At 42.2% G+C, this 26,201-nt stretch overlaps 2 protein-coding genes and 1 long non-coding RNA gene across 14 annotated transcripts in view; 1 reads left to right on the top strand and 2 right to left on the bottom strand.

Annotated features, from left to right (window-relative positions):
• CACYBP (calcyclin binding protein) overlaps window positions 1-9,546 on the bottom strand; it is a 12,172-nt gene extending 2,626 nt beyond the window's left edge. The window contains exons 1-4 of the mRNA XM_040446739.1: window positions 9,335-9,546; window positions 4,134-4,353; window positions 816-912; window positions 481-580 (exon numbers count right to left, since the gene is read on the bottom strand). Of these exons, the coding sequence (XP_040302673.1) occupies window positions 481-580; window positions 816-912; window positions 4,134-4,353; window positions 9,335-9,355 (438 nt within the window). The 5' untranslated portion in view covers window positions 9,356-9,546. The remainder of the gene's footprint in view (window positions 1-480; window positions 581-815; window positions 913-4,133; window positions 4,354-9,334) is intronic.
• Window positions 9,547-9,627: 81 nt separating this feature from the next.
• LOC121011923 (uncharacterized) lies at window positions 9,628-15,107 on the top strand. The gene is made up of 2 exons (XR_005781858.1): window positions 9,628-9,888; window positions 14,634-15,107. It is a non-coding gene; the product is annotated as an uncharacterized LOC121011923 (long non-coding RNA).
• Window positions 15,108-15,409: 302 nt separating this feature from the next.
• Window positions 15,410-26,201, bottom strand: part of RABGAP1L (RAB GTPase activating protein 1 like) — an 802,606-nt gene continuing 791,814 nt past the window's right edge. For all 12 annotated transcript variants that reach the window (XM_040446724.1, XM_040446725.1, XM_040446723.1 and 9 more), the window contains 3 exons: window positions 25,967-26,038; window positions 21,446-21,643; window positions 15,410-20,475 (listed from right to left, as the gene is read on the bottom strand). In XM_040446724.1, the coding sequence (XP_040302658.1) occupies window positions 20,323-20,475; window positions 21,446-21,643; window positions 25,967-26,038 (423 nt within the window). In that variant the 3' untranslated portion in view covers window positions 15,410-20,322. The remainder of the gene's footprint in view (window positions 20,476-21,445; window positions 21,644-25,966; window positions 26,039-26,201) is intronic.

Genomic DNA, 26,201 nt, shown 5'->3' on the forward strand with positions numbered 1-26,201 from the left:
TGATCCCTTTATCGGAACATGCCTGTGCTCACTTAGGTGTTGTCTGGGGCTGCGTTTGTGCTATAACGAAACAAGGAGCTGCACCAGACCCTGAAATACTAACTTGTTTTTGAGAGTGAGGGGGCAGAGAAACAGGGCTCACCTAAAGCGGGGTCGAGCTCAAGAACAGATATCATGAGCCAAAGTCAGATGCTTAACTGACTGAGCCGCCCAGGCACCCAAGAATCTATTCCCACAGAACAGGAGTTCACAAATGGCCAGTTAGTATTTCAGGGTCTGGTGCAGCTCCTTGTTTCGTTATAGCACAAACGCAGCCCCAGACAACACCTAAGTGAGCACAGGCATGTTCCGATAAAGGGATCAGGCTGTAGTTTGCTGACCCCTGTTATGGAGGATAAATTAATTCTAGCTCATCTCAACTCTAAATCAACCAGGTTCAATTTAGTGAGGTTTTACATTATGACAAAAGAGCAAACTTACTTTTTTTGAACTGCCTTCCACAGAGATGGGTTTCAAGAGATTATTCACAATCATGGAGTAACTCTTTCCATTTAGATTCTTTACCAAGAGATCAAATGACCTACAACACAACAGTAAATACGTAAGCTTTGTGCTCTACAGCTCTTGTGGAAAAAAGACATGAGTTTTATTTCAGGATGTGCATTTGGCCACCCCTGGTGAGAGTAACCTCTTCGAAACACGTGTAAAGGACAATTCTAAATTTAAGCAAGTTTTAGAAACTGCAAGAGAAAAGAAGTGGTAATAAGGCAATCTCGGACTTAATGATCACTACCTTCCCCATTGTGAAAACTCACCTCTCTGTGAAATGCACCTGCACATTCTCAGTGGGGATTTGATGAACTCCAGTTAAGGTAATGTAGATTTTCACAAACTTATCTGACTGATCCCATCCTAGTAACAAAAAAAAGGGACATGAGTGAAGTCTCAGTATCTCTAGAACAGCAAATGCAAATGGCTTCTTAAACTGGAGAAAACTAAATTCTAGTAATAGAAACATGGGAAAAATTAGAAGAATTTTCTAGATGGAGAAATTGAACTTTGTAACAGTTAAGCAATCTACCCGAAGTTAGGCATCTAGCTAGTGGTAGAACTGAGATTCAAATCCAGGTTTACTGAACACAAAGCCCATGTGTTGTTTTTTTTAATATACCTTAGAATAAGGAATATGAGCATTAAATACATTCTTTTAAGAGTAGCTCATTTTTCTAACACCGCACACAGAAATAAACTCAAAATGGATCAAAGGCCAAAATGTGAGACATGAAACCATGAACTCCTAGAAGAGAACACAGGCAATAACGTCTCTGATACTGGCCATAGCAGCGTTTTTCTAGATGTGGCTCCTGCGGCAAGGGAAACAAAAGCAAAAATAAACTATTAAGACTAGGGGCGCCTGGGTGGCTCAGTCAGTTGAGCATCCGACTTCAGCTCAGGTCATGATCTCACAGTTCAAGGGTTCGAGTCCTGCATCAGGTTCTGTGCTGATGGCTCAGAGCCTGGAGCCTGCCTCAGATTCTGTGTCTCCCTCTATCTCTCTCTGCCCCTCCCCTACTCACACACACTCTCTCTCTCCTTCAAAAACAAACATTAAAAAAAAATAAACTATTAAGACTATATTAAAATAAAAAGCTTCTGCACATAAACGGATCATCAACAAAATGAAAAGGCAACCTATTGAGTTTGTAAATTCAATACTTGCAAATAAGGGGTTAGATATTCAAAATATAGGAAGAACTTATATACAACTCAGTACCAACCCCCCTCCCCCCCACCAATCCAATGAAAAAAAAAAATGGGCAGAGGACCTGAACAGACATTCTCCCAAGGACCTGAACAGACATTCTCCCAAAGACCTACAGATGACCGACACATGAAAAGATGCTCAATAATCATCAGGGAAATACCAAATCAAAGCTACAATGAGATTACCACCTTACACCTGTCAAAATGGCTAGAATTAAAAACAAATAACAAGTGTGGGTGAGGATGTGGAGAAAAAGAAAACCCTGTGCACTGCTGGGTGGGAATGCAAACTGGTACAGCCAGTGTGGAAAAGAGTATGGAGGTTGCTCAGGAAATTAAAAATAGAAATACCCTATGATTCAGTAATTCCACTACTGGGTATTTACTTGTGGAAAACGAAAACACTAACCTGAAAAAATATGCACCCTATGTTTATTGTAGCATTTATACTAGCCAAGATAGGGAAGCAACTTAAGTGTCCATCAAAAGATGAATGGATAAAGATGTGGTATATAGGATACACATGTGGAATATTACTCAACCATAAGAAAGATCTTGCCTCTGCAACAATATACAAGGACTGAAAGAGTATTATGCTAAATGAAGTCAGAGAAAAACAACTACTCTATGATTTCATTTATATGTGGAATCTAAAACACCAAACAAAAGCAGAAACAGACCCATAAATACAGAGAACACACCAATGGCTGCCGGGAACCACCACAGGCGCAGTACAGTGGTGAAGAAGAGTGGGAGACAGAGGCTTCCAGTTATGGAATGAATAAGTCGGGGGGAATAAAAAATACGGCAGGGGGAATATAGCAGATGATACTGTAATGGTGCCAGATGGCAGCTACATACAGCATAACACAGAGATGCTGAATCACTATGCTGTACACCTGAAACTAATGTATCACTATGGGTCAACTACGCTCAAAAAATTAAGCCCCCCCCCCCAACAAAACAAAACACCCAGCTCATTTTCTTTTTGTGGAATTTTTCTCCTATACCTAAATATCAATAATTCTCTACTAAACTGGATGGCTAAACATCAGCACCATCTAATTTCATAATCCTTTCTACTTCTCTAAGCAGTTAAAACGCAATCATAGTTTCCTTAATTCCCTTCCCTGACAAAGTAGAATTCAGAGTCCAATTCATCCAAATACAATTTCACTAATCAAGATCTACTAAATGCCACTGAGGCATACGTTATCAAACTATTCATATTATTCTCTAACCTAGATGAATGGCCAACACAAAATACATATTAACTTCACATAGAAGGTATATTCTAAAAACGTGTATGTATTTATCGTATATATAGATTAAATACATATATCCCAGACTGTCCCTTGCTTAGTCCTATACAACAGAAATATACTGGTCATCAAAAAAGATGTCCTAGAGAGAGTTCTGCAGAACCTCATCCAGTTTCTTCCCATGCATTCAATCCATCCCTAAATGCAAATCTAGGTGTCTGGGTGCATGCCATAATCCTACAACCTCAGACCAGTTTCCTATGGTCGAGTAAGTACACAGCATTATTCCCTTACTGTACCACAGTTCGTCTCTTAAGCAGGACACACTGCTTTTCATTAGAACAAAACACAGTGCCTTTCACCTCCCCAGGCGTGTCCTCTCCTCACACTTGCCGAACTTGCCCTCCAAACTCAAGTGTCTCTTGTAATTCTCCATTCCTTACCTCCTTCAGATTACATCAGCTGTACTCCCACAGAACTTCCCAAATCTCTATTCATTTAAGCAAACAGGAAGTGACTACTACATGCTAGATGTTGTGAGCACAAAGAAAAATGACCATCCCTCCCCTCATGAAAGCTCCTCACACCGAAATTGCACTGTTCCAAACAACCTACTGAGGGAAAACAGCATTAGTACACGAACCGGTGTTAGTTGTAGGTCTGTGTTCTAACCACACCATGAGCAAGGATCGGGTCTTGGTCACTGTTGTTGCCACGAGCCCAAGCACAATAGTGGCACATATTAGGCGCTCAAAGATGTTTCTCGAATATAACTAGATTCCCTTCCTTAGATAATACTGGTGGTTGTTTGGCAAAATATAATGCAAAACATGATTAAAGCAAAACAAGAATCTGTGTTCCTCATATGCTGAACATATTTCAGAACAGGTTCATTTTTGTTGCTACTCATTGTACTAAATCATTTTGCTCTCTTGTTAGAAGCTTCTAGAATGTATTCTTTCCTTTCTTCATCGATGGGTCTTCTCTTTCAAACCACCAAAAGCAAACACTGAGATTGTTTTAAAAATTGAGTTTGTTAGTGGGTCACTACTCAGGAATAAGTTACTGGAAGGCAGAAAGAGCTGCATGTAGGGTAGTGAGTCATACCGTAATTACTGATTTTCACGGTGTATCCCGTTGTAATGGGAGCAACCACAGCAGCTGGCTTTTCACTGTCAACAAGTTCTTCTTTTCTCTGTGATTTCTGCTGCACCTTGTTCTTGATTTCGGTCTCGATCTTGGATTTTTCAGTCGTAAGGGCATCACGTACTCTTTTTCTAGTGGCCTTTTCCAGGAGCACCTTCACCTCTTCTAGATCTTTCTGTAGCTGTGTTAAAACAGAATGTAAGTTAGCTATGACAGAAAAGATAATAGCTGGATATTATGCCCACTGGTCGTTTCAATTTACTGAAAAGCTTAAGTATTAAGAGGCTCATTTAAATTTACTAGGGTTGGTTACAACCTGGGATTCTTTTCTCCACCCTATAGAACTGTAAATAACTAAAGCTTCCTGGTTTTCTTAAGGAAAATTTAATATTAATGTAGCAAGAGTTAATTAAGCCTAAATTTTTCACTTTGGTAGATGTTATCTGCCTTTTAGAACATTTTACTTAAAAGATATTTCTGTGATTCATAAAGCTGGATGAATAAATCTTTAAAAAAAAAAGCCAATTCATGGATTTCCTTTTAACATCTCTTCCTAGTCATCAGATATTAGGAATTTTAAAAATCTTTCAAAAGATGAGCAAATACATGATGAACAGGGTGAAATGCTATGGTAACTTTACTGAAGTAGTCTTACTTTCTGTGATTGTTCCTCAGACTCCTATCCCAAATGTTACACATCAATAAGTTTGCATTTTTAAGACAAGAAATAAAAAAATAAAGACCTATTTTTGCTTTTAAGAAAATGTCTTGGGGCGCCTGGGTGGCTTCTTCGGTTAAGCGTCCAACTCAGATCTGGTCCTGATCTCTCAGCTTGTGAGTTCGAGCCCCGCGTTGGGCTCTGTGCTGACACCTCAGAGCCTGGAGCCCACTTCAGATTGTCTCCCTCTCTCTCTCTGCCCCTCCCACGCTCACACTGTCTCTTTCTTTTTTTTTTTTTTTTTTAAATTTTTTTTTCAACGTTTATTTATTTTTGGGACAGAGAGAGACAGAGCATGAATGGGGCGGGGACAGAGAGAGAGGGAGACACAGAAGCGGAAGCAGGCTCCAGGCTCTGAGCCGTCAGCCCAGAGCCTGACGCGGGGCTCGAACTCACGGACCGCGAGATCGTGACCTGGCTGAAGTCGGACGCTTAACCGACTGCGCCACCCAGGCGACCCTCACACTGTCTCTTTCAAAAGTAAACATTAAAGAAAAATTTATTAAAAAAAAGGGGGGGTGGCGGGGGAGAAAAAGTGTCGTTCTGAATCTCAGGGGTAATGCTGCAGTCTAAAGTCTGGGTCTTGGCTGCACCGTAGAGGAGACAAACCTAGGTGAACAATCCAAAGTGTGACATACTCCTGGTGCACTAAAAAAACCCACCTGTTTGTTCTTCTCTCCTCATGTGAATACACTGCCTGCCAGTGTCTATTTCTACTTTCTGCAGAATGGGCCAACATTTTATGAAGAGTGAAAGATAATCAGCTTAAAACCTTTCCCCCAATTATCCTCTGAGGTACTGCAAATGCATAATATCCTTACAAACAAGGGTTTGTTTTTCTTAAAATAATTTTACATTCTGGCTTGATTAATAACAATTTGAATCTAGCTGAGTTCTTATTAAAAAAAACAAAACAAAACAAAAAAAAAAACCTTAGTATAGGAGCGCCTGGGTGGATCAGTGGGTTGAGTGTCTGACTCTTGATTTCCAGTTAGCTCATGATCTTGAGGTTCATGAGTTCAAGCCCCTGCATCGAACTGTTAGTGCTGAGCCTGGTTGGTATTCTGTCTCCCTCTCTCTCTGCCCCTTCCCCAAGCACAGGGGCATGCAAGGTCTCTCTCAAAAATAAACATTAAAAAAACCCTCAATAGAAAAATCTTCAAATGCTTGATAACTTAGTATAATGTCCAAAGTAGAGTGTTAAGGTCTTGTTTATTTGTATTATTTTTAATTACATCCAAGTTAGTTAGCATATGGTACAACAATGATTTCAGGAGTAGATTCCTTAATGCCCCCTACCCTTTTAGCCCATCCCCCCTCTCACAACCCCTCCAGCAACCTTCTGTTTCTCTGTATTTAAGAGTCTCTTATGTTTTGTCCCTTATGTTCATCTGTTTTGTATCTTAAAGTCCTCATATGAGTGAAGTCATGATATTGGTCTTTCTCTAATTTCACTTACATAGTTCCATCCACATAGTTGCAAATGGCAAGATTTCATTCTTTTTGATTGCCAAGTAATACTCCATTGTGTGTGTGGGGGTGTGTGTGTATCTATCTATCTATATCATATTTAAAGTCTTGTTTCTTAAGTCTTACAAAATGTAGTAACAAATTCAAATGCTTTCCCGGTCTTACATTATCTCATTTAACTAAGATGCCCCTCCTTTTACTTCTCTGTAACTACTAAGATGGTATACAAAAAGTCCAACTGTGGCCAGTCTCCTGTCCTTATCTACTCTTCCCACCCCCAAAAGTCCTATTACTAAGACAACAAACCCTGCAATTTCATCTATTGAGCACTGAAGCAAGATGCTTTAATTCAAAGCAATAATTTATCATGGTGGTCTAAAAAATTCACATTGATTCTAATACCAATATGACAAAATTTTTGAAATGTAAAATTAGTGTATTTGTTCCCAAGTAAGGATTCAGTTAACAACAAAAAAACCCCAGAAAATATATCAAGTCTAAACAAAATGTTTTATTTCTTGACTGTACAGTAATTGTTTCTAGAACACTTAGGAAAGAACTCTGAGAATTAAGCAAGGAATTCTCAGGCCTCATTACAGCCAATTTTGGCGCTCACCTACTACAAAAGGAAGGTATCCACTGTAAGTCTGAAGCAACTCACAGAAGGCCTGTTTTAGGTAATTCCTCAGTTCTTCTACTTGCAAACCTGAAACCAGTAAAGTTGATCCCTTTGTTACTTTTCCTACCCACAAGCTTTAAGAAGTAATTTAGGAGGCATTCATTTGTTTTCTTTATGCAAAATCCCATACCCCTTTTATCCCCACCCTTAAACACATTCAAGCTTTAAGTATTTCCAAATTCTTCACCAGGGAGCATTAAAACCAAAGTGCCTCAAAACAAAAGGACTTGAACACAGCCACCAACCACATGAAAAAAGATGTTCAACATCCTTAGTCATTAAGAAAATGCACATCAAAATCACAATAGGATGCCATTTCACACCCACTAGGAAGGCTAAAGTCAACAACAAAAACCCCTGAAAACAACAAGCCTTAAAAGGTGGACAGAAATTGGAACCTTCATACACTGCTTGTGTGAAGGTCAAGTGGTGCAGCCATTTTGAAAAGAGTTCACGTGCTCCTGCAATTCCACTTTTAGGTGTATACCTCACAGAATGGAAAATACACGTCCTCATAAAAAGTTGTACACAGTATTCACTGCGGCACAGTTCAGAACAGCCGAAAATCATCCAAATGTCTGTCAACTGATAAACAGAGAAACAAAATGTGGTATATCCACATAATGGAATATTATTTGGCCATCAAAAGGAGCACATGCCACACTTCGGATGAACTAGAGATTATAATCAGTGAAAAAAGCCAAAAGTAAAAGGCCACATACTGTAAGACTCTACTTATAAGAAATGTCCGGAGTGGGCAAATCCATAGTGCCAGTGTAATTAGTGGCTGCTGGAGGGAGGGAAGTAGGAAGTGACTGCTTAACAGACACTTAATAGGTTTTGGGGGGGAGTGATGAAAATGTGGAATTATAGAGCAGTGACAGTTGTGTGACGCTGAATATTTATACTAAAAACCATTAGACCAGCGGTGGGTGTCTCGGTCAGTTAAGCATCCCACTTCAGGATGCTCAGGATGTGATCTCCCAGTTCCTAAGTTTATGCTCAGCATCAGGCTCTCTGCTCTAAGCACAGAGCCCACTTCAGGTCCTCTGTCCCACCCCCCCCCCCCCCACCTGCTTGCCTTAAGATAAATAAACATTAAAAAAAAAAAATTAAAAAAAAACAGCCAATACTTTAAAATAGTTACAACAGTGAATTTTATATCAAACCAAAACTATCCCAGAAGTGCCCCTAAGTGTGTATTTTTAAGTACCTCAACTGAGAAAAATTCTTTATTTTGAAAAGGATTAATACTGAGCTATCCATGTGTGTGACTGTAAAGTCACTGTAGAGATGGGTTTCCTCAGGACACATGGAAGGAAACCCAAGGCCTAACACATACCATAAACCTGGGGCAAGGTATTCAGACCACACACACACACACACACACACACACACTTTTTCTTCATTTAAAGCAGATTCTTAGACTTCCAAGTCAAGTCTGGGATTTTTCAGACTTGTTCATATTGAGGAAAAGATTCCCAGAAAACAAATCTCGTTAATACTCAACACTTTTCTGTAAATAACAGTAACATGCAGTGACATCCTACTTAGGCCAAGAAAAGCGCAATGTAAGTATTATTATTCCCATTTTGCAACTGGGCAAACTAAGTCTTCAAAAAAGTTAATCCGCCCCCGTTCAGAGTTTATAGAGCTTTCGAGAGAAAAAGGCTATCCGCCCCCCAACCCCCGCCAGTCACAACTAAATTTTGCCAAGCACGGTCTGAAACATTTTGGATACTAAAATGTGGCACCGAACAGCACAGTTATTTGCCCAAAGTAACACAGCTACTCATATGCGCAGAGAAAACAGGACTAGAATCCAAGTGCCGGGAGCAAAAGCTTCTCACCTTCCAACCACTTCTACGGCGAAATGACCCTCGGTTTCTGCAATCAGCACTAATTTAAAGAAGCTTCACGTCCTCGGGCTAGTATAGAAGGGGCAGACGGAGCCGGAGGAAAACGTGAAGGTGACCAGCTCACCCAGGTCCACCGCGGGCACTACCTGCAGCCGGGGACCGCGACACAGCCCCGCGCCCTCAGCCACCGGCTCGGGCCGGGGCTGAGCGGCGGGCGTCGATCGGCAACTTTCCCCGGGCAGCGGAGGCCGGAAGCCGGCAGGGGCCGCTGCAGGTGGGCGGCTGGGCGGCCGAGGCGAAGCTCGGGGACCGGAGAGGCGACCACCGAGCACCTTATCACAGGAAACAGGGCGTGAAGGGGGTGGGGGGCGAGTGCCGGGAGACAGCGGTGAAAGCCCCGCACGACCGAGTGAGGACGATGAGGCCAGACCCTTACCTCTTCCAAAGCTGAAGCCATGGTCAGGCTGGGTCAGGCAAGGCCCGAGCTGCAGCCGCGCAGAGCAGAGAACAGGAAACACCACCGAACCTGCTCACCCGGACGCAGGCCCCACCCGCACGAGGAGCAGCGCTCGCAGCCCGTGCGCACACTCGACCCGGCGCGACACCCAGCCCGCCTCCCGCACGCGGCGCCTCTGGAACCTTCGCGAGCCCGTCGTCGCCGCACCCCCGCGCCCCCCCCCCCCGCGCGCGCGCGCGCGCGCGCGCGCGCCGCTCACCCCGCTCAGCCCCGCCCCCCCCCAGCCTCCTAGTAACGCTCAACTCTCGCGAATCCACCAAGAGCTCGGGAAAAGTAACGCCTCTTCCGCCCAGCCCGGGAAACTACGTATTATAGTTTGACGTCGCGAGTCCCGGCTGCGCAGTCGCAGTTCAGAACCGCTGGCTCGGCCTACCTTCACTCAACCCCGGAAATAACGTATGGGTTTTCGGGCTCCAAGTCGGAAGTTGATTAGAGAGTCGGCTGACTCCGTCACCTCTAGGGCACGGGGTTCGGTAGGCAGCCATCTTATCTAAAGCTAATTTGTGAGCCTCTTCGAAAAAAGAACAAAAACAGGGGGAGAAGGGGCAGGTTTTTTATGTTAAAAAGGGGAAGGATGAAGACGGTTAACGTAGAGAATCCTGAAGGAATAGTTCGGTTTTCAGTGGGTTCTGGCGTTCTGGATACGTCACCACGATTTAGCATCTACGATATGGTGGCGTCATCACCGAGCGCCTTGGGAGGTGGGGTCGCGCTGGCCACGTGACGGGGCCCACTCGAACGGCCCGAGCGTTAAAGCGGCTGATGGCGACAATTGTGGCTCCGCTTTTTTACGTTGACGAAGCACTTTTCTGGTATTTTCGCCACCTTCAGCCACCTTCACCGACCATTCTGCAACCCTCTAGTTCTACCTCAGGGTTGGGATTCGACTTAACTGAGCCTGTGGACCAGAGAAAATGTAGGCTGAGATTTCCTGGGATTACATCATGTTCCTCTTTTCAGATTATTTTAGCCTTTGGCAGCCTTAAATCTTGGCAACACGGTTGGGAACAAACAGTATCCTCTGGGAAGTCAGATAACCCTCACAGCTTTATATATCGCCCAAGGTAGCCATTAGAATCAGCAAGTCTGAGAAGCCAAAAAGCTACTAGAAAAGTGCAGGCTGATCATTGTCGTAGAGAAGATTCGGGAGTACAGCGCAAAAATACACGAACTGCAGCTACTCCCAACATGCGTGAATCTCACAAACCTGACGTTAAGGGAAAGAAGCCAGACATGCAAGAGTTCATGTCGTTTGGTTTTATTTAAATGAGGTCTAAAACCAGTTAATCTAATCGGCTGTGGTGTTAAAAATCAGGACAGTCTTTATTTGGATGGGGCACAATGACCGAAAACAGCCACGAGGAGGCTTTTAGTTTCAGTTACAGTTCGGTTTCTTGATTTGGATGTTGGTCAGAGGTGTGTTCACTTTGTGGAAATTTCTTTTTTTTTTTTTTTTAATTTTTTTTTAACGTTTATTTATTTTTGAGACAGAGAGAGACAGAGATGAACGGGGGAGGGTCAGAGAGAGGGAGACACAGAATCTGAAACAGGCTCCAGGCTCTGAGCTGTCAGCACAGAGCCCGACGCGGGGCTTGAACTCACGGACCGCGAGATCATGACCTGAGCTGAAGTCGGCCGCTTAACCGACTGAGCCACCCAGGCCCCCACTCACTTTGTGGAAATTTCATGGAGCTGTAAACTTAAGTGTGGTTTTCTTGTGTGTGTTATACTTAGCTGAGAGTTACACTTATAAGTAGGCCCAGGAGGGAATTTTCCCGAAAAGATGAAATGTTACGCTGATACACACAATTGTCAAAATTGATAGAATGAACTCTAAAGATCTGTGCGTTTTATTGTATGTTAATTCCTGTTTTCTTTAAAAACTGGCCCAAAGCCTGGAATTACGTATACTTAAATTAGGAACAAATAGCCTATTGCCCTCCATGAAAGCTTGGCCTAATGCAGTGATTTCCCAGTTTGCTTGATGCACCTAGGGCAACTCTCCCCACCCCCAGATATCCTAAAGTTACACGATTTTCGATGCCATTTATTATCCCCTGACTCCCAAATCCGCAACACCTCTCCTCTGGACTCTGCTTGTGCTTAGATGTCTGAGAAGTACATCAAATTCAACTCTTCAAAAAAACACAAAAGCCTCCGGAGCCTCCTCACACCCCCCTCAGTGTCTCCAGTTATTCTCCAGCTCTGCGAATGCTCACCTCAGAGTCCTCATTGCTCCGACCGTGGAATTCCTACTCGAGTCTTCAACCTCAAGTCCTACCCTCTGTGCTGTAACAAGACTTACTGGCCCTACCTACAAAGTATGTTGATAATCAAAACACTGCCCGCAACCTCCACCGCTACCACTGAAGACCAGGCCGTAGTTACTTTATCCGGAGTTTTAGCATCGTAACTGTTTCCTCTCCTCACTGTGCCTTTGTAGTTTTCCACAGCAGCCAGAGTAATGTTTTCATATTATTATATTCCTTGGCTTAACAGCTCCAATAGTTTGCTGCTAGGCTGGGAACAAATGCAAACTCTTTGCCATGACCTAGCGTGTGCGGCATGATCTTATCTCACCTAAGTAGCATATCATGTCTTACCTTCCAGAACTCTTCTCTTCACCGCTCCCCGATCTCCCTGGCTTAAATCCACAGAGTTTGCTGCGTCTCCCTCTTTCTCTCTGCCCCTCCCCTGCTCGCACTCTCTCTCTCTCTCAAAAATAAACATTAAAGATATTTTAAATCCACGGAGTTTGCTCTCACCTCAAAGTCTGTATTCTTGTGCTTTGCTCTCTGGAATGCTTTTCCTCCAGACCATCACATAAATCATTTCTTCATTTACTCAGGTCTCTCAAAAGTAACCTCAGGGATCCTCTTCTTGATGATATTAGTTAGATTTCAGAGAAGCAGAATCAGTAGGTGACAGATACTTATTACAAGGAATTAACTTCTGCATTGTGGGAACTGGCTAAGCAATACCCAAGTCTGTAGGCTGGACAAGCAGGAAGGGATTGTGGGCAGTCTGGGCCTCATGAAAACGGGTTGAAGCTTTCATCCACACAAACCGGGGAGGGAAGAACCCCATTCTTCTCTCAAGTAAATCTCAGCCCTGCATTAAGACCTTCCCCCTGATTCAATTAGGCCCACCCAGATTATCCCAGATAATCTCCCTTACTCAAAACTGATTATGCAAAATACTTTACATAGCAACACTTAGTGTTTGAATCACTGGGAGTGTAGGCTAGCCAAGTTTACATATCAAAAACCATTTTACCAACCTCATCGCCCTCACTTTCTCTCCACCCTCTTACCCTGTTTTTCTTCTTGGTAATTGTTACCACCTGCCATATATTAGTCTTTTCCTACTACAACATTCTTGGGAGGGGGATTGTGGGCATTCGGGAATGTCTTTTTTGGTTGTCACAACTGGGGAAATACTACTAGTATCTAGTGCGTAGAGGCCAGGGATGCTACTAAATATTCTACAATGCAGAGGACAGCCCCTCCCCCCACCAAAAAAAGAACGCTTTGGCCCAAAATGTCAATAGTTTTCTCTGAGGTTGAGAAAAATTCTTTGCTAGGGTTTAAGCTTCACAGAGGCAGTATCTTTTCGTCCACTTCATTTCTAGCACTTAGAGACTGGCACCAAAAAACAAAAACAAAAACAGACTGGCACAGTAGACAGGCAGTAAACTTGCTTGAATTAATGTAATGGACCTGGTAATCTGCATTTTGTTTTATTTTTATTTTTATTAAATACTATGATTTTTATTTTGTGAGTCCATGCTAAAGCCTGAACTTTTCCATTCAAGTACACTTTTTTTTTTTTTTAAGTTCATTTTGAGAACAAGGAAGGGGGCAGAGACAGAGAATTCCAAGTAGGCTCTACACTGTCAGCTCAAAGCCCCAATACCAGGCTTGAACTCACTAACCATGAGATCATGACCTGAGCTGAGGCTGGACGCTTGACAGAGCCACCCAGGTGCCCTGCAAGTAAACTTTTAAAATATTTTGTTCGGGGCGTCTGGTGGCTCAGTCGGTTGAGCGTCCGACTTCAGCCAGGTCACGATCTCGCGGTCCGTGAGTTCGAGCCCCGCGTCGGGCTCTGGGCTGATGGCTCAGAGCCTGGAGCCTGTTTCCGATTCTGTGTCTCCCTCTCTCTCTGACCCTCCCCCGTTCATGCTCTGTCTCTCTCTGTCTCAAATATAAATAAACGTTAAAAAAATTAAAAAAAAAAAAAAGATTTTGTTCTGTCTCCCTTTGACAGTAATCAAAAGCTTTGTTATAGGTGAAATTTCAAAAAGGTGAAATCAAGAATCCCATGCAAATATAAAAGGAGCGTGTGACTATTTTATTCAACTCCGTTAATGAAGGAACCCAGTAAGTTGTTAAACGTGTATCACAGTGCATTTGCATAATGGATACTTAGAGGCAACTTAATGGAATGTTAGTGTCAGTAAAGTTAGAGGGGCACCTGGGTGGCTCAGTGGATTAAATGTCCAACTTCAGCTCAGGTCATGATCTCACAGTTTGTGGGTTCAAGCCCCACATTGGGCTGTGCTGACAGCTCAGAGCCTGGAGCCTGCTTTTGATTCTGTGTCTCCCTCTCTCTCTGGCCCTCCCCTGCTTGTGTTCTCTGAAAACAAACAAAAACAAAACCTAAAAAAAAAACCCATAAAGTTAGATCCAAACTGGCTAATGTCTTACAGGGTAGTAAACTACATACAACCTTTGGAGTCATCCATTCCACTGAAAAGCAAGTAGGGACTTGCATCCCTCCGGACATAAATCTACAGTTTAACATGTAGCTTCACCAAGTATAGGACCTTTAATCAGTAGTGAACAGTGAATCCCATTTACTGTTCGTATCAAGAACCCTCGACCCATAACTGCAAATCTCGGTATTTTCTGAATAATTTTGCTGTTTTACTTTTTTATGCAAAATTTCTTGTTTAAAATGCCACATTGGCCAGGGGCACCTGCCTGGCTCAGTTGGAAGAGCGTGTGACTCTTGATCTCGGGGTTGTTTGAGTCCCACGTTGGGTGTAGAGATAACTGAGAAAAAATTAATTAAAAAATATGACATGGGCCAAACAGAAGAGGTGTCTGGTCTGGATTTGGACCACAAACCGTTTGATTCCACCATCTCTGATTAATATTTATTAACACGTGCTGAATTCTAAGAGGAGCCAACTAATTTCTTGGATTTCACGTAGGTTCCATGGACTCCTGGAATAAAATGCACATGGGGAATCTCTGCACTCTGCGCCCACTTGAGAACTCCTCTGGAGTTCTTCACTTACAGGACCACCCACCGTGCTGTACTTTGAAAGACTCAGCAGCTACCTCATCCAGGATGAGCCAATCCAATGTTGTGAGACTCTGGAATGGGGACACGGAGATGGTAGACCAGCAGGTCACCTGAAGAGAAAACTTGTGAACTTGGGAGTTGTGCTCCTGGAAGCAGGAAAAGCTTGTTTTCTGAGAGAGAAGCAGCAGCAGATAACCATGACCTGGGAAGACACGCAGATTATGAAACAGTTGCGTACGTTCCTGATGGCATTCCAGTCCTTGTCCCAGTGTCTCTTTAGGCCCAGCTGTTTGGCTTTTATGAGATGACCATACCTAGTCCTTTTAATTAATTGCCTTATTATGATTAAACTAGCTGTGAGAGCGTCTGCTACTTGCAACCAAGGAATCTCTATAGAAAGAATAGGGCACTTGGCCGTGCCGCCGTGCACGGTACCAATTTGCAGGGTAGAGCCTGGAGCAAACTCCTGGCATAGTTTTTCTTTCTAAGTTGACTGGAGTCTAGTGTCAGGTAAGAAGTGTTACATAAAGAGTGGGTTCAGGGGATTCAGAATAAAGTCAACTAGAAACGTCAAAAAGACATACATGGACTTCAGAGCAAACATTTATTACCACTTAATGGGGCCAAAGGGGCAACACAAACCACTGAAAACATCACCGACTCACAGAAATAGTCACCTTGTCACCTTTTGGTTGAATTTGTTTATTTCACAAGGCTTCATTCACACATGAAAACGATACTAATCCAAGTTCATAACTGTTAAAAAAGTAAACATTTCTTGGGACAATGTACAATAAATTGCACTTTTCTTAACAAGCATTACATTTACAGATAGCATGTACTATACATAATACATGGAATTATGGAAACATCGAATTGATCAGTGTTCACAGAGGCTGCTCATCCATGTTTCTTTTGTAGTCAGCACTACAATCAACTCCTTTCTTCTAGAACCTGTTTTCATCAGAGAAGTCATGGGCAAAATCACAGAACTCATAAAAATAAATGGTACAGAATTTCTGCTACCTCCTCAGCAAGGGAAAGGTAGGAGTTGAAAGAAAGGAAGTGATGCTCATTTAGAAAGTTCTTCCTTCGTTGAACTGAGGATCCAGACATTATGCAAAACATCAAAAATGGAGAAAGTGATGCAAAAGGCTATTGGGTCATCTTGGATTCTGGGACCATCTCCAGCTTTATTCTTGTGCTTGCATGACACCAGAGTCCCGATGCATTTATATACTTATAATTGAGTTTCCTCATACTTTATTCCACATATAATATAGTTATTAAACGTTACATTTTAATGGAAAAGATTTTACATGTTTTAATTCATTGCCAATGAAAAAGGAAAATAACTTTAAAATGTTTGGTTTTTACTCAACGATGCTTTTTTCTTAAAGTTTTCAGAATACTACTAATGACAGACCAAGGACGGAGGTGGAGAGAATGGACATGATGATGTCTTTATAACATGTAACAAATTCATTCGGAGAGACACTGGCCATGCAGTCTTTTAGATGGAAGCCGGGAAGGGAACACCTGACAGCCCACTGTAGTCCCTAAGCTACTTGTAAACATCTACTTTTCTCCTCACATCTCACGATCATCAGCTGTGGAGGTACAGCCCACATGGAGGTGTTCATTTTGGTTAACTTTCGGGAGAGCGGGGAATTCCTAAGATTAAGGGCTTTGCCTGTATTACACGGACGTCACTTTGCGAAAGGAAAGGTGTTCTAGAACAGTTCCAGCTCAGCGTGACGTCAGCCTGGCAACCAGAGGGAAAGACAGTTCTGTATCTGGTAGTAGGAGATACGGGCCACTAGACTTTTGGTTGGCCTCGGCTGTGTTCAGTTGCACGGTACCTGGATGTACGAAAAAGGCAGGGATGCTCCCTGTGGAACCCTACCACTCACGCGCACACGCAAATCTAATGGTGTTCAAGTTAAACAACAGAGTTGGTCCGTTGCCTCATTTACTTGTAACTGAAGCAAGAAAAGCAGAGCTATTTTAGACTTTGTGGTTCGTTTTAACGAGGAAGTTGTACAATAGAATCCTCTTGCTGAGTGATTAAAAGTGTTCTTTCCCAGAGAGAGAAAACAAACCAGGTTATTTAATTTTTTTTAATTTATTTTTAAATTTTTCCCTTAAAGAGGTCCTGAAATCACACAACCAGTCTGGCAGGATAATTAGGCTGATTTTGGCTACAGAAAACAAGATCCCTTACATTAGTTAGATACATGATCTTCATCCTCAGTAACAAATCAACTCCTTTAAGGATTTCTCATCTCACGCCCTAAACTGTGTATTCTCTTGTTTTTCTCACTTCCTCTGGGAAATAAAGCCATAGCTATTAACTGTTAAATATTTTAAGGAAACGGAGGAGGTGTTTGAGAAAAATAAATATTAACACGTAGTATAAAGGAATGAAAATTTTGGGAAAAATATGAAACAAGATAACTATTATTATTAAATATCCCAACATCAGTGCAAAGATTGCTTTTGTACTTTACTATGGAAATTTAAGACGACCAGTGGAGAAATTACTAACTTACTAGCTGGGAGAGGGAAAGAGAGAGAGGTTATATATGGAAAGAGAGGTCGTAGGCCCATATGACATTCCTATTAGTGTTTCTGATAAGCACTCATAAACAAGACATTAGGTAACTGAGAATATCTTTGCATTAAATTATATGTAACTAAATATAACCAAATTGTGCCATAGCTTGGGATGTGGGAAGCTAGCAAACATGTGCACCGCAAAATTCAGCCTGGTTTCTTTCAGCTTGAAAGAATGTGTTAAACAAGAGTCTCGAGATACAAAAGCTAATGAACTGAATTATGAAATTGAAATTCATTCCCTTAATTTATTCTGCAGAATTTAATGAAAGAAGAAATCATCACTCTTTAGAATTCTGCAAATGTTGGATTTTTTGGAGGAATGTTTTCTACAACATATCCTAGGAAAAGACAAAAAACACTCTAGAATATTTGCAAATTTCCTAGATATTTGGGTTAGTTGATATCTAAAAGAAATTCAAGAGAAGAGTGGCAATTTTCAAATATGGTTCAAAATAAGTGAAATTAAAACTAGCAGTTACTTAATACCGGAATGCACAAGTTTGCACACTGTATGTGGGGAAGGATATGTGGTTTGGGAGAGTGCTATGAGAACATATTGAATGAATAATCACATCCTATACCAAATTTTGAATTTTCTATCTTTAGTATTGCTACTGACCCAAAGGCATTGCACAAAGGAACAGTTCAGACTTATGGTACCAATATACGTACCTAAGTATGATATGGAACTGGAGAAGAAAAAAAAATCTATAGATGGCCATTAAAATCTTTTGAAAGAGTTAAGAGAAAATTCAAAAGACATTACACATTTGGAATGCAGGTAGCTGGTGATTCTGTTTAAAGAGAAAAAGATGTTAGGGGCTCTGGAACTGAGCCAGGTGTACAGGTAAGGACTGAACCCACAGCCATTCTATTTGTCCCTCAACTGCGATGTAAGGAAAATACTGCAATTTAGGCATTCTGTGGAATGTGCTGAGTTTTGGAGGTTAAAAAGAGCTCTTACAGGAAAACTATGAGAGTCACAAAACACAAAAGAACATCTTTAATTTAGCTGGCCATTTCATAAGGCAACTTGTACAAGGCTTCCTGGAATAAAAGCATAAAGTACCAGCAAAGCTAAAAAATTATACTGAATGATTTACAGAAACAAGTACCAAGATGCAATTTTTCTAGCCATTATATTTAAACAACAACAACAAAAAGATTACCTTTGCTAAATCACCGAGTAGGGAATATTAGTCAACACACACTCAAGAATGCTGGATTATTTTCTTTTTGGTACAAGGAAATGAATATTATAATGAAAGATGTCAGGACCAAACAAATAATTCTGTAAAAAAAGTATTATTTGATTGAGTGTAACAAAGGGTAACATCCATATCGGTTTCATGGGTTGTAGATGATATAAACACAAGTGAAGGGGACTTAACTTTTTAGAGTTTAATGATCATTTTGGAGGAAAGGATCTACCACGAGCAACTTGTAGCACGTGCTCCCGGAGTCGAGATGGCTCTTCCTTAATTTTTACTTCCAAGAATGTGTTACTCTTAATTGCAACATGTGGCACAGATGAGAATCCCTGTGGCACTACAGAGTTTAAGGTCCTTGCTAAGAACGTGTTCAACAATGAAGCCAAGGATGAGTATCACTATATGTTATTGTACATGCTGGCAGCAGCTTGGGTGGTGCAAAGGACCAAAGGCCTCCAAACTAGCTTAGAAGATGGGAAAATTGGTTTTGTCCTTACCAAAGGATTTCCTGCAAGGATGATCCACACAGACATGTTAAATATCATTGAAAAAACTATTTCCACCAACTTTTAAACACTAGCTTTCCCTTTCCAGGAGATAAGTATTTCTATAAAGGTTTTGTATTCAATCAAAAATGTTACCAATGCATTCGCATCTCTTCCTCTCGGGTACCAAGGGCACATTTGTAGGGAGATACAGAAATCAGGAAAAGTTGCCCAACAGTAAACTAAGATGATGTGAAGCTGGCCTGTATTTCCCATTTCATAACTTTAAAAAGCTACAGTATATTAGTGTTTCCTTAGCAAATATATGTCAATATCAAATGAAATACTCTGTCCCTGGCTCTCTATTTCATTTTAAGCACAGTGCCTGAACCTGGGCCTCTCTAGGCTTGTCTGGTAAAGGTTCCCTACTGCTGCAGCTCGCACTAGACCCTCCTGACTTCACGTTTGCTGCAAGTGTTCATACTTAGGAATATGCAATCCCCATGCAGAGTTTCTCAAAAGGACCCGTGAGAATACTAGGGCCAAATGGTTTATCTTCTCCTGCGTTTATCAAAATCCCAGTGCCTTTCATCTAGCGTGTATTGTCAATAGTCTATCTTATTCTATGATTCTTGCCATTTCATTTCCAGATATACCCAACAGAAAATGAAAATAAACTAATTCCTTTTGGGGACTGCTCAATCCCAGGTTTACTCTTTGGACAGGATTATCGTTATCCAGGGAATCACTTTCGGGAAGAAACCTGATGGTCGTCACGAATGGCCCCACAGTGTGCTTTCTGTGAACAAGTCCTGAAAAGTTAAGAGCTTTCGGTTTCAATCTTTTTTTCTTTCTTTCTTCTTCTTTTTTTTTATTTGCTGTGACAAATATCATCTTATCACTTCAACCTTGGAATAAAAGACATCTCCGTTTTTATGGAAGATAAAAGTAATTATGAATAATTAGTTCTACATAAAAGGCATTTAGTTCTGAATTACTTATTTCCAACTAAACATCAGGCATATAAAATAATGTGTAATCACTATGATGGAACTGAACGTGGCCTCCCATGAAGAAGCTCGAAAACAGGTATTCAACATAAGTCAGGGCAGTTTAAGTAACATCCCTTTGAAAAGTATCAAACAAGAAAGAGAGCTACTGAAAGATTCTGGCTTGCTTTCTGGCCTCCTTTACTTTCCTTCAAAGGGACACTGGGGAGAGTCCTCCTGGGTTTCTGTCACTTTGATCATTGTGCTCTTGTGCTCGGGCGAGGCTGGAACTATGTGCTCTCCTTGGGTGGCTGGGTGGCCTGTGGTGGCTGCAGCGGCTGGGTGCCCGTGGCCGTTTTGATAGAGTTCAGGGTTTTGCTAAACCAAGAGTTTTTTGCAGCTTGGATTTCATTCATAAGGGCTCCTCTCTGATGTTCAAGTTCCTAATTAAAAAAAGAAAATCATTGCATTGTATAAATGTTTACCCTCTGCCCCCCAAATTAAGAGTATACTGCTTTTTGGAATCCCCAAGTCTGTATGAGCCATAGCTTTCCTCCCACAAAACCCAGGAGAGATTAAATTGGCTTCTTAATGCACTTTAGAGTTAAAAGAGTTACCGCTGAAAATCAGAAACTGCTTTCTCTGAACAGTGAAATGAAACCTCATTTTATCCACCCCCCCCCCCCCCCCCCGGGCAATCTCGGTCCAAATTTAGGCTCGGGTTCGAAACCACAACTAAACATAGACGTGTACATGGACTGAATCTGAATTTTCACTGATAGTGTAAGCATGAATGAGTTCTAGTTCCAAACACATGGCCTTTGCCCCTGAGGACATACAGGGCCCAGCACAAAAATAGGTTATGGCGATGGGTAAGGATCTTGGGGAAAAGGGAATGGGGAACAGTCCATCAGAATCCAGGATGATTTTTCTAATTATGTTATCTTCCAACATGGAAAGAGATTATGGGAAAAGGGATCTGGTAAAACCAGGTAAAGACGAAGGATAAAAAGCCCCTCCAAGAAGCAGGGGTATCAGCCAATGTTCAACTGTTCAGGGAGGGATAACGGAGAAAAGTCTGGCCTTTCATTTTCAGGATCAGCTACCAAAGTGGCTAAGTGCGATGAGAAAGGACCTTGGCAAAAAACACAAAAAACCGGAAAAAGCATATGCCTAAGTTCCCCCAAGATCTCATTTTAATTACTACATTTTCATTTAAAACTATGCGTTTATGTCACTGCTTAAACACGATGACGTAACATGCGACTACGCGGGACACCTCGGTAGGCAAACAACGTAATCACCTATGGAAGCGTCTCAGACTCTGAGCCAGACACGCACGTTCCAAAGCGTGAGAAGGTGTCCTGGCACCCTAACTGTTTGCTCCTGTTGATCCTTTACCAGATCACCAACCTGGATTTTGCACTTAGCCTCCACCAGCTGCAGCTTGGTCTGCGCCAATTCCAGCTCCAACTCCCTCAGCTGCTTCTTCAGGGAGTCCTTCTCGTCGTCCGGCTCGATCCCCTGGTCCTCTCTGCTGATGGCCACTAGTTTCAAAGTGCCCTCTTTGCTGAAAATGTCACTGCAGTGTTTACACGTCATCATCTTACCCTGAAACATCCGAAAGGGATAACCAACCTCAAACCATTTCATAGCATAACGTGCTTCCTGAAACAACAGGACACGGGTTTTATTGAGACTCTGCTTGTAGTCATCAGATGCAGGTCTGTTTCTGGAGGTAATTACTTGTCTTGTGCTGCCACCAAAATGGTCTTAGTCAGCACAAAACCCAACTTTGCAAGATAGGTGCTCCTTTTTTTCCATAAAGTATCTCTAGGGAGACCCTGGAAACGGAAAATATTATAGCATCTCTCTGAAATCTGTTCTAGGAATGTTGGGCTTCCACTCCTCTTCCTCGAGCGCCATGCCATACGCTCTACGAGCAGTGTCTCATTTAATCCTACAGCGAGGTCATCAGGTACTATTAAAACCCCCATCGTACCCTGTGAAGGAACTCAGAGTTTAAGTACCTAGCCCACAGCAGACTGAGAAAGGCCATGATGACTAACCTAAATCTATCCTTGCAACAAATAAAGCTTAGGTCCTTTTGTTCAGCTTTAAGCAAAGATGACCATTACTGTTCCAGGTAATGAAGGTAACTCTGCCACATGCCGAGATTGCCAGTCAAGCACACAGCACTCTCTTCAAGACAACAGTGCTGTTGTTGTCTTAAAATATATGGAATATTTCTATTTTAATGTACTATCATTATAATCTGTCCACAACACAAACCATACTCCTCTCTTCACACACACACACACACACACACACACACACACACACAGCAACTCTCCCCACACTTCTGTGTCATTGTGCCTATTTCTACCATTTAGGCCTGAACACTTTGGGGTTATCTTCTCATTGCCTCCTCCTTCAATCCATAGTCAGCTGGTCATTAAATGATTTCTCTGACATGTCCAAGCTCTCCCCATCCCAGGCCTGAATCCCTAAAAGTCACCTTCTCAGCCCCCACTGATTTCTTTCTTCTCCCATCCTTAAAGCACTCTTCAGATTCCTACCTGATTAATATTCATTAGTCACTTAAAAGATATTTGTAACTCTCAAGAACCTTTTGAGGATAATCAGCCCACTACTGGCACTAAATAGGCACACAGCAAGTATTTGTTATATATATTTATTGTTGACCAAATAAAATGTTAAAGTGGTGGCTTTTGATCGGGGTCTTAAATGATGAAAAGTTTACCAAGCTGGGTAAGCAGTGTTATTAGGCTGAACTGAGGGAGGAGGACATTTCAGCAGGGAGAACACTGGGTGCAGAGACACCGGCCCTTCACAGGACCGCAGGGAGCCTGAGATGGCTCGAGCGGGAGTAAATGGCGCAAAAGGGAGAGGCAGGAAGTGAGAAGGTTCTCCACGGCCATGATGTAACGGTCCTTAAATGTAATGCTATCAAATCCTGCTTTTATCCTACAGAAAATGCATTCACTCACTCTATCCTGTGCTATCTGTTGGAGAGAGACCAATGAGCCTCATGACGCTGCAGTCAGGCGAACATGCTGAGTACAAAGCTGTGGTAGAGACTGCAGGTTCCCACCAGATCCATCTCCCGCGCTGCCAGCGGTGAGCCTGACGCAGGGCTCCCCTTCTTCCTTGATAACAGAACTCCTGATTTTATTTGGGCTGGCAGTTTGCCCAGTTACAAGGTGCCATTTTCCAGACTCCTCTGAGGCAAGGTGTGCCCATGAAATTAAGTTCTGATATGTGAGCGGAAGGAAGTGTGGTAGGGAGCTTAAGGAAGCTACTCAGAGCTCACCCTGCTGGAGCTGGGCCCTCCTACCGTCGCATCTCCTTCCAGCCTAACAGTCTACCATGGAATGTGGGTGTGATGGAAGAAACTCCAGTTGACAGGTTTGACTTTTAGGTCACCGTGAGGATGGAAGGTCACTAATGCTGTGGATGTGGGTCACTAATAACTAATGAGCTTGGGCTGCTGATGAAACCAAGGATCTTTCTAGCCCTAGACTTATTTTTACATGAGAGAATCAACATCTTCTATGTTTAAGCCAATGTTGATTTGGGTTTCCTATATGTGGCCAATCTAAGTCTAAACTGATGCACAGAGACAAATATACACTGGGGAATGCTCATTCTGATCACAGAGTAGAGGATTATCTGAAGGGGGAACGGTGTCATGGGAGGATGGAAAAATCAAAAGCTGCTGCATCGCGCCAAACGAAACGAAAAGTAGCTCTGATGAAACAGGATGTAGTATGGAAATGACTAAGGGTGTGGAGAGTAGAGTCCCACTCCCTGGGTTCAAATCCTGGCATTACTGTTTACCAGCTAAGTGACCTTGAGATCATGAATTACCTATTTTAGTAATCATCAATAAAAACAAGACATGGTAAATCATTAAAAAGAAGATATAATAGTATCTACCTTCTCAGAAGCTGTGAGGATTAAATGGGGAAATCCTTGGAACAGTACACACAGTAAGTGTTTAATAGGTGTTAGTTATTCTTTATTCAGCTAAAACAAGTTCAAATTCCTCTTCCCAAATATCATGGCCTCTCATTAGATAACCCTACCTCCTTATTCAGTATTTCCCTCTATTCCTTCGTACATACTCTAATCACAGTCTCCTTGATGAAATACCAAAATGCTCATTCCAATTTCTGGGTCTTCAATAACAGTTTTTTCCAGAATGTCATTAAAAAAATTTTTTTTATTTTTAATGTTTATTTATTTGTGTGTGTGTGTGAGAAAGAGAGAGAGAGAGAGAGAGAGAGAGAGAGAGAGAGGCAGGCAATGCAAGCAGGGGAGGGGCAGAGAGACAGGGAGACACAGAATCCAAAGCAGGCTCCAGGCTCTCATCTGTCAGCACAGAGCCCGATACAGGGCTTGAACCTGTGAACCATGAGATCATGACCTGAGCCAAAGTCGGATGCTTAACCGACTGAGCCACCCAGGTGCCCCAGAATGTCTTTTTTAAATCCTTCTAACAGAATTCTACCCATCCTGCTTCAGTCCAACCTCCTCCATAAAGTCATCTCTGGTCTGTAGTTCTTATGATTTTGCTTTCTCTACAACCCGGATTGTCATCCAACTCAATGCTGACTTATATGCTTTTGAACTATTTCCTAAAGGTTTCATGTGCATATGTATAACTTGCTCCTGCAGGAAAATTCTAGGCTTCTTGTTATACATAATCTCCATAAAATAATAGAAGTCTAATAGCTGTGCACATAGTTGGATGCTCAATAAAACCTCGAGTATCCACGTAAATCCATTTCATTTCTATTTCCACAAAGATTTTAGTTCAGGATGGTTAACCCTTTTATGCCAAGGCACTTCATCAACTGAGTGTTGGTCAGTGTAAAAAGAATGATAAAGGCTAAGTACGAAGAGGGGTAAAGGTGGACCAGAGAGCAAAGGTATGAGCCCCGAATTCTAGGGTTTGGGCGGGGAGATGACCAGCTTTATAGTCACTAATAATCTCAGAATGTTTAAGAAAAAAACACGTTTGGAATACAAAGTCAGAACAAGGTTCATATTTCAGTTCTCATGTCTCAGATTTTCAGGTTATAAACTTATAAAAATATGTATCTGCTGTATGCCAACTACTAAGCTAAGCACTTTATATATGTTATTTAATCTGCAAAATAACCTAATGAGGCAGGTAATGTTATGTCTATTTTACAGGATACAAAATAAAGCTTCGAGAGGTAAATAACTTGTCCAAGTTGTTAAATGAATGCATTTATTCACTAGCATGAAACCTGAATATATTCAAAGACAACTCTGTCAGGTTTCTGTAACACAGATCACAAGAGCTGGGTGTGCCCACACTGCCTCTTAAGAAGACCAATTCACGTGGTTTACTGTGGTTTCTATGGAATAAGCAATTGCTATTTTCACATAATCAACAAAAGGAGTTTTACCGCCAGGGGGCAGCATATAAAGAAATGCCATTGGTTTTCTTTAAAAACAACCCTCTAAAAACTGGTGGAGAGCAATGGGATGATCCTCCTGGGTTGCACCCCGAAGCCACATCGATTCAGGCACAGGTGGGATGCAGGCTGCAGAGGCCTCCCAGGTGTCTACCGTCCCAGAATGCTCAGGGGCCTCTTGGGACAAGGCTAAAGCCCTTACCACCTGCCTCTGACAAGCCCTAAGATTTATGGGGATGCAACCTTTCTGCTGGCTGGGAAGAGGATCACGCCCCAGTCAGAGACAGATGCTGCTTCCCACAATTCCTAAATCCTTTGAAACAACGAGAGGGGCAGGGTGGGTGTGACGTCTCACAAACTGTCCTGCCCGTGGGGCATCCTCACGGGCTGGGATGTCCTATCCGGGACTAAAGACTGTGTGAATTTGGAAGAAATACCAGAGATCTGTTTCATTCTTCCTCACCTTTACCACTTCCAGCTCCTCCTTGCTGGCTGTTTGCTGTTTCTCCAGTCTGGTACTTAACTGGGAGCAGATCTGAAGAAAAGAAAAGAGTTTCTTTACTGGAAAGTAGACCGACTCTTGCACAGCACGGGCACATGACTGTTTATCAACTCATATGAATTACTCTCGCTTCTCGGACGATGCTAAGGAGATTGAGCAAAAGAGCAGCCCCACAAATGCAAATGCGCATCAGAAA

The sequence above is a fragment of the Herpailurus yagouaroundi genome, unplaced genomic scaffold, assembly GCF_014898765.1.
Source record: "Herpailurus yagouaroundi ecotype Mexico unplaced genomic scaffold, PumYag 195, whole genome shotgun sequence".
NCBI lineage: Eukaryota > Metazoa > Chordata > Mammalia > Carnivora > Felidae > Herpailurus > Herpailurus yagouaroundi.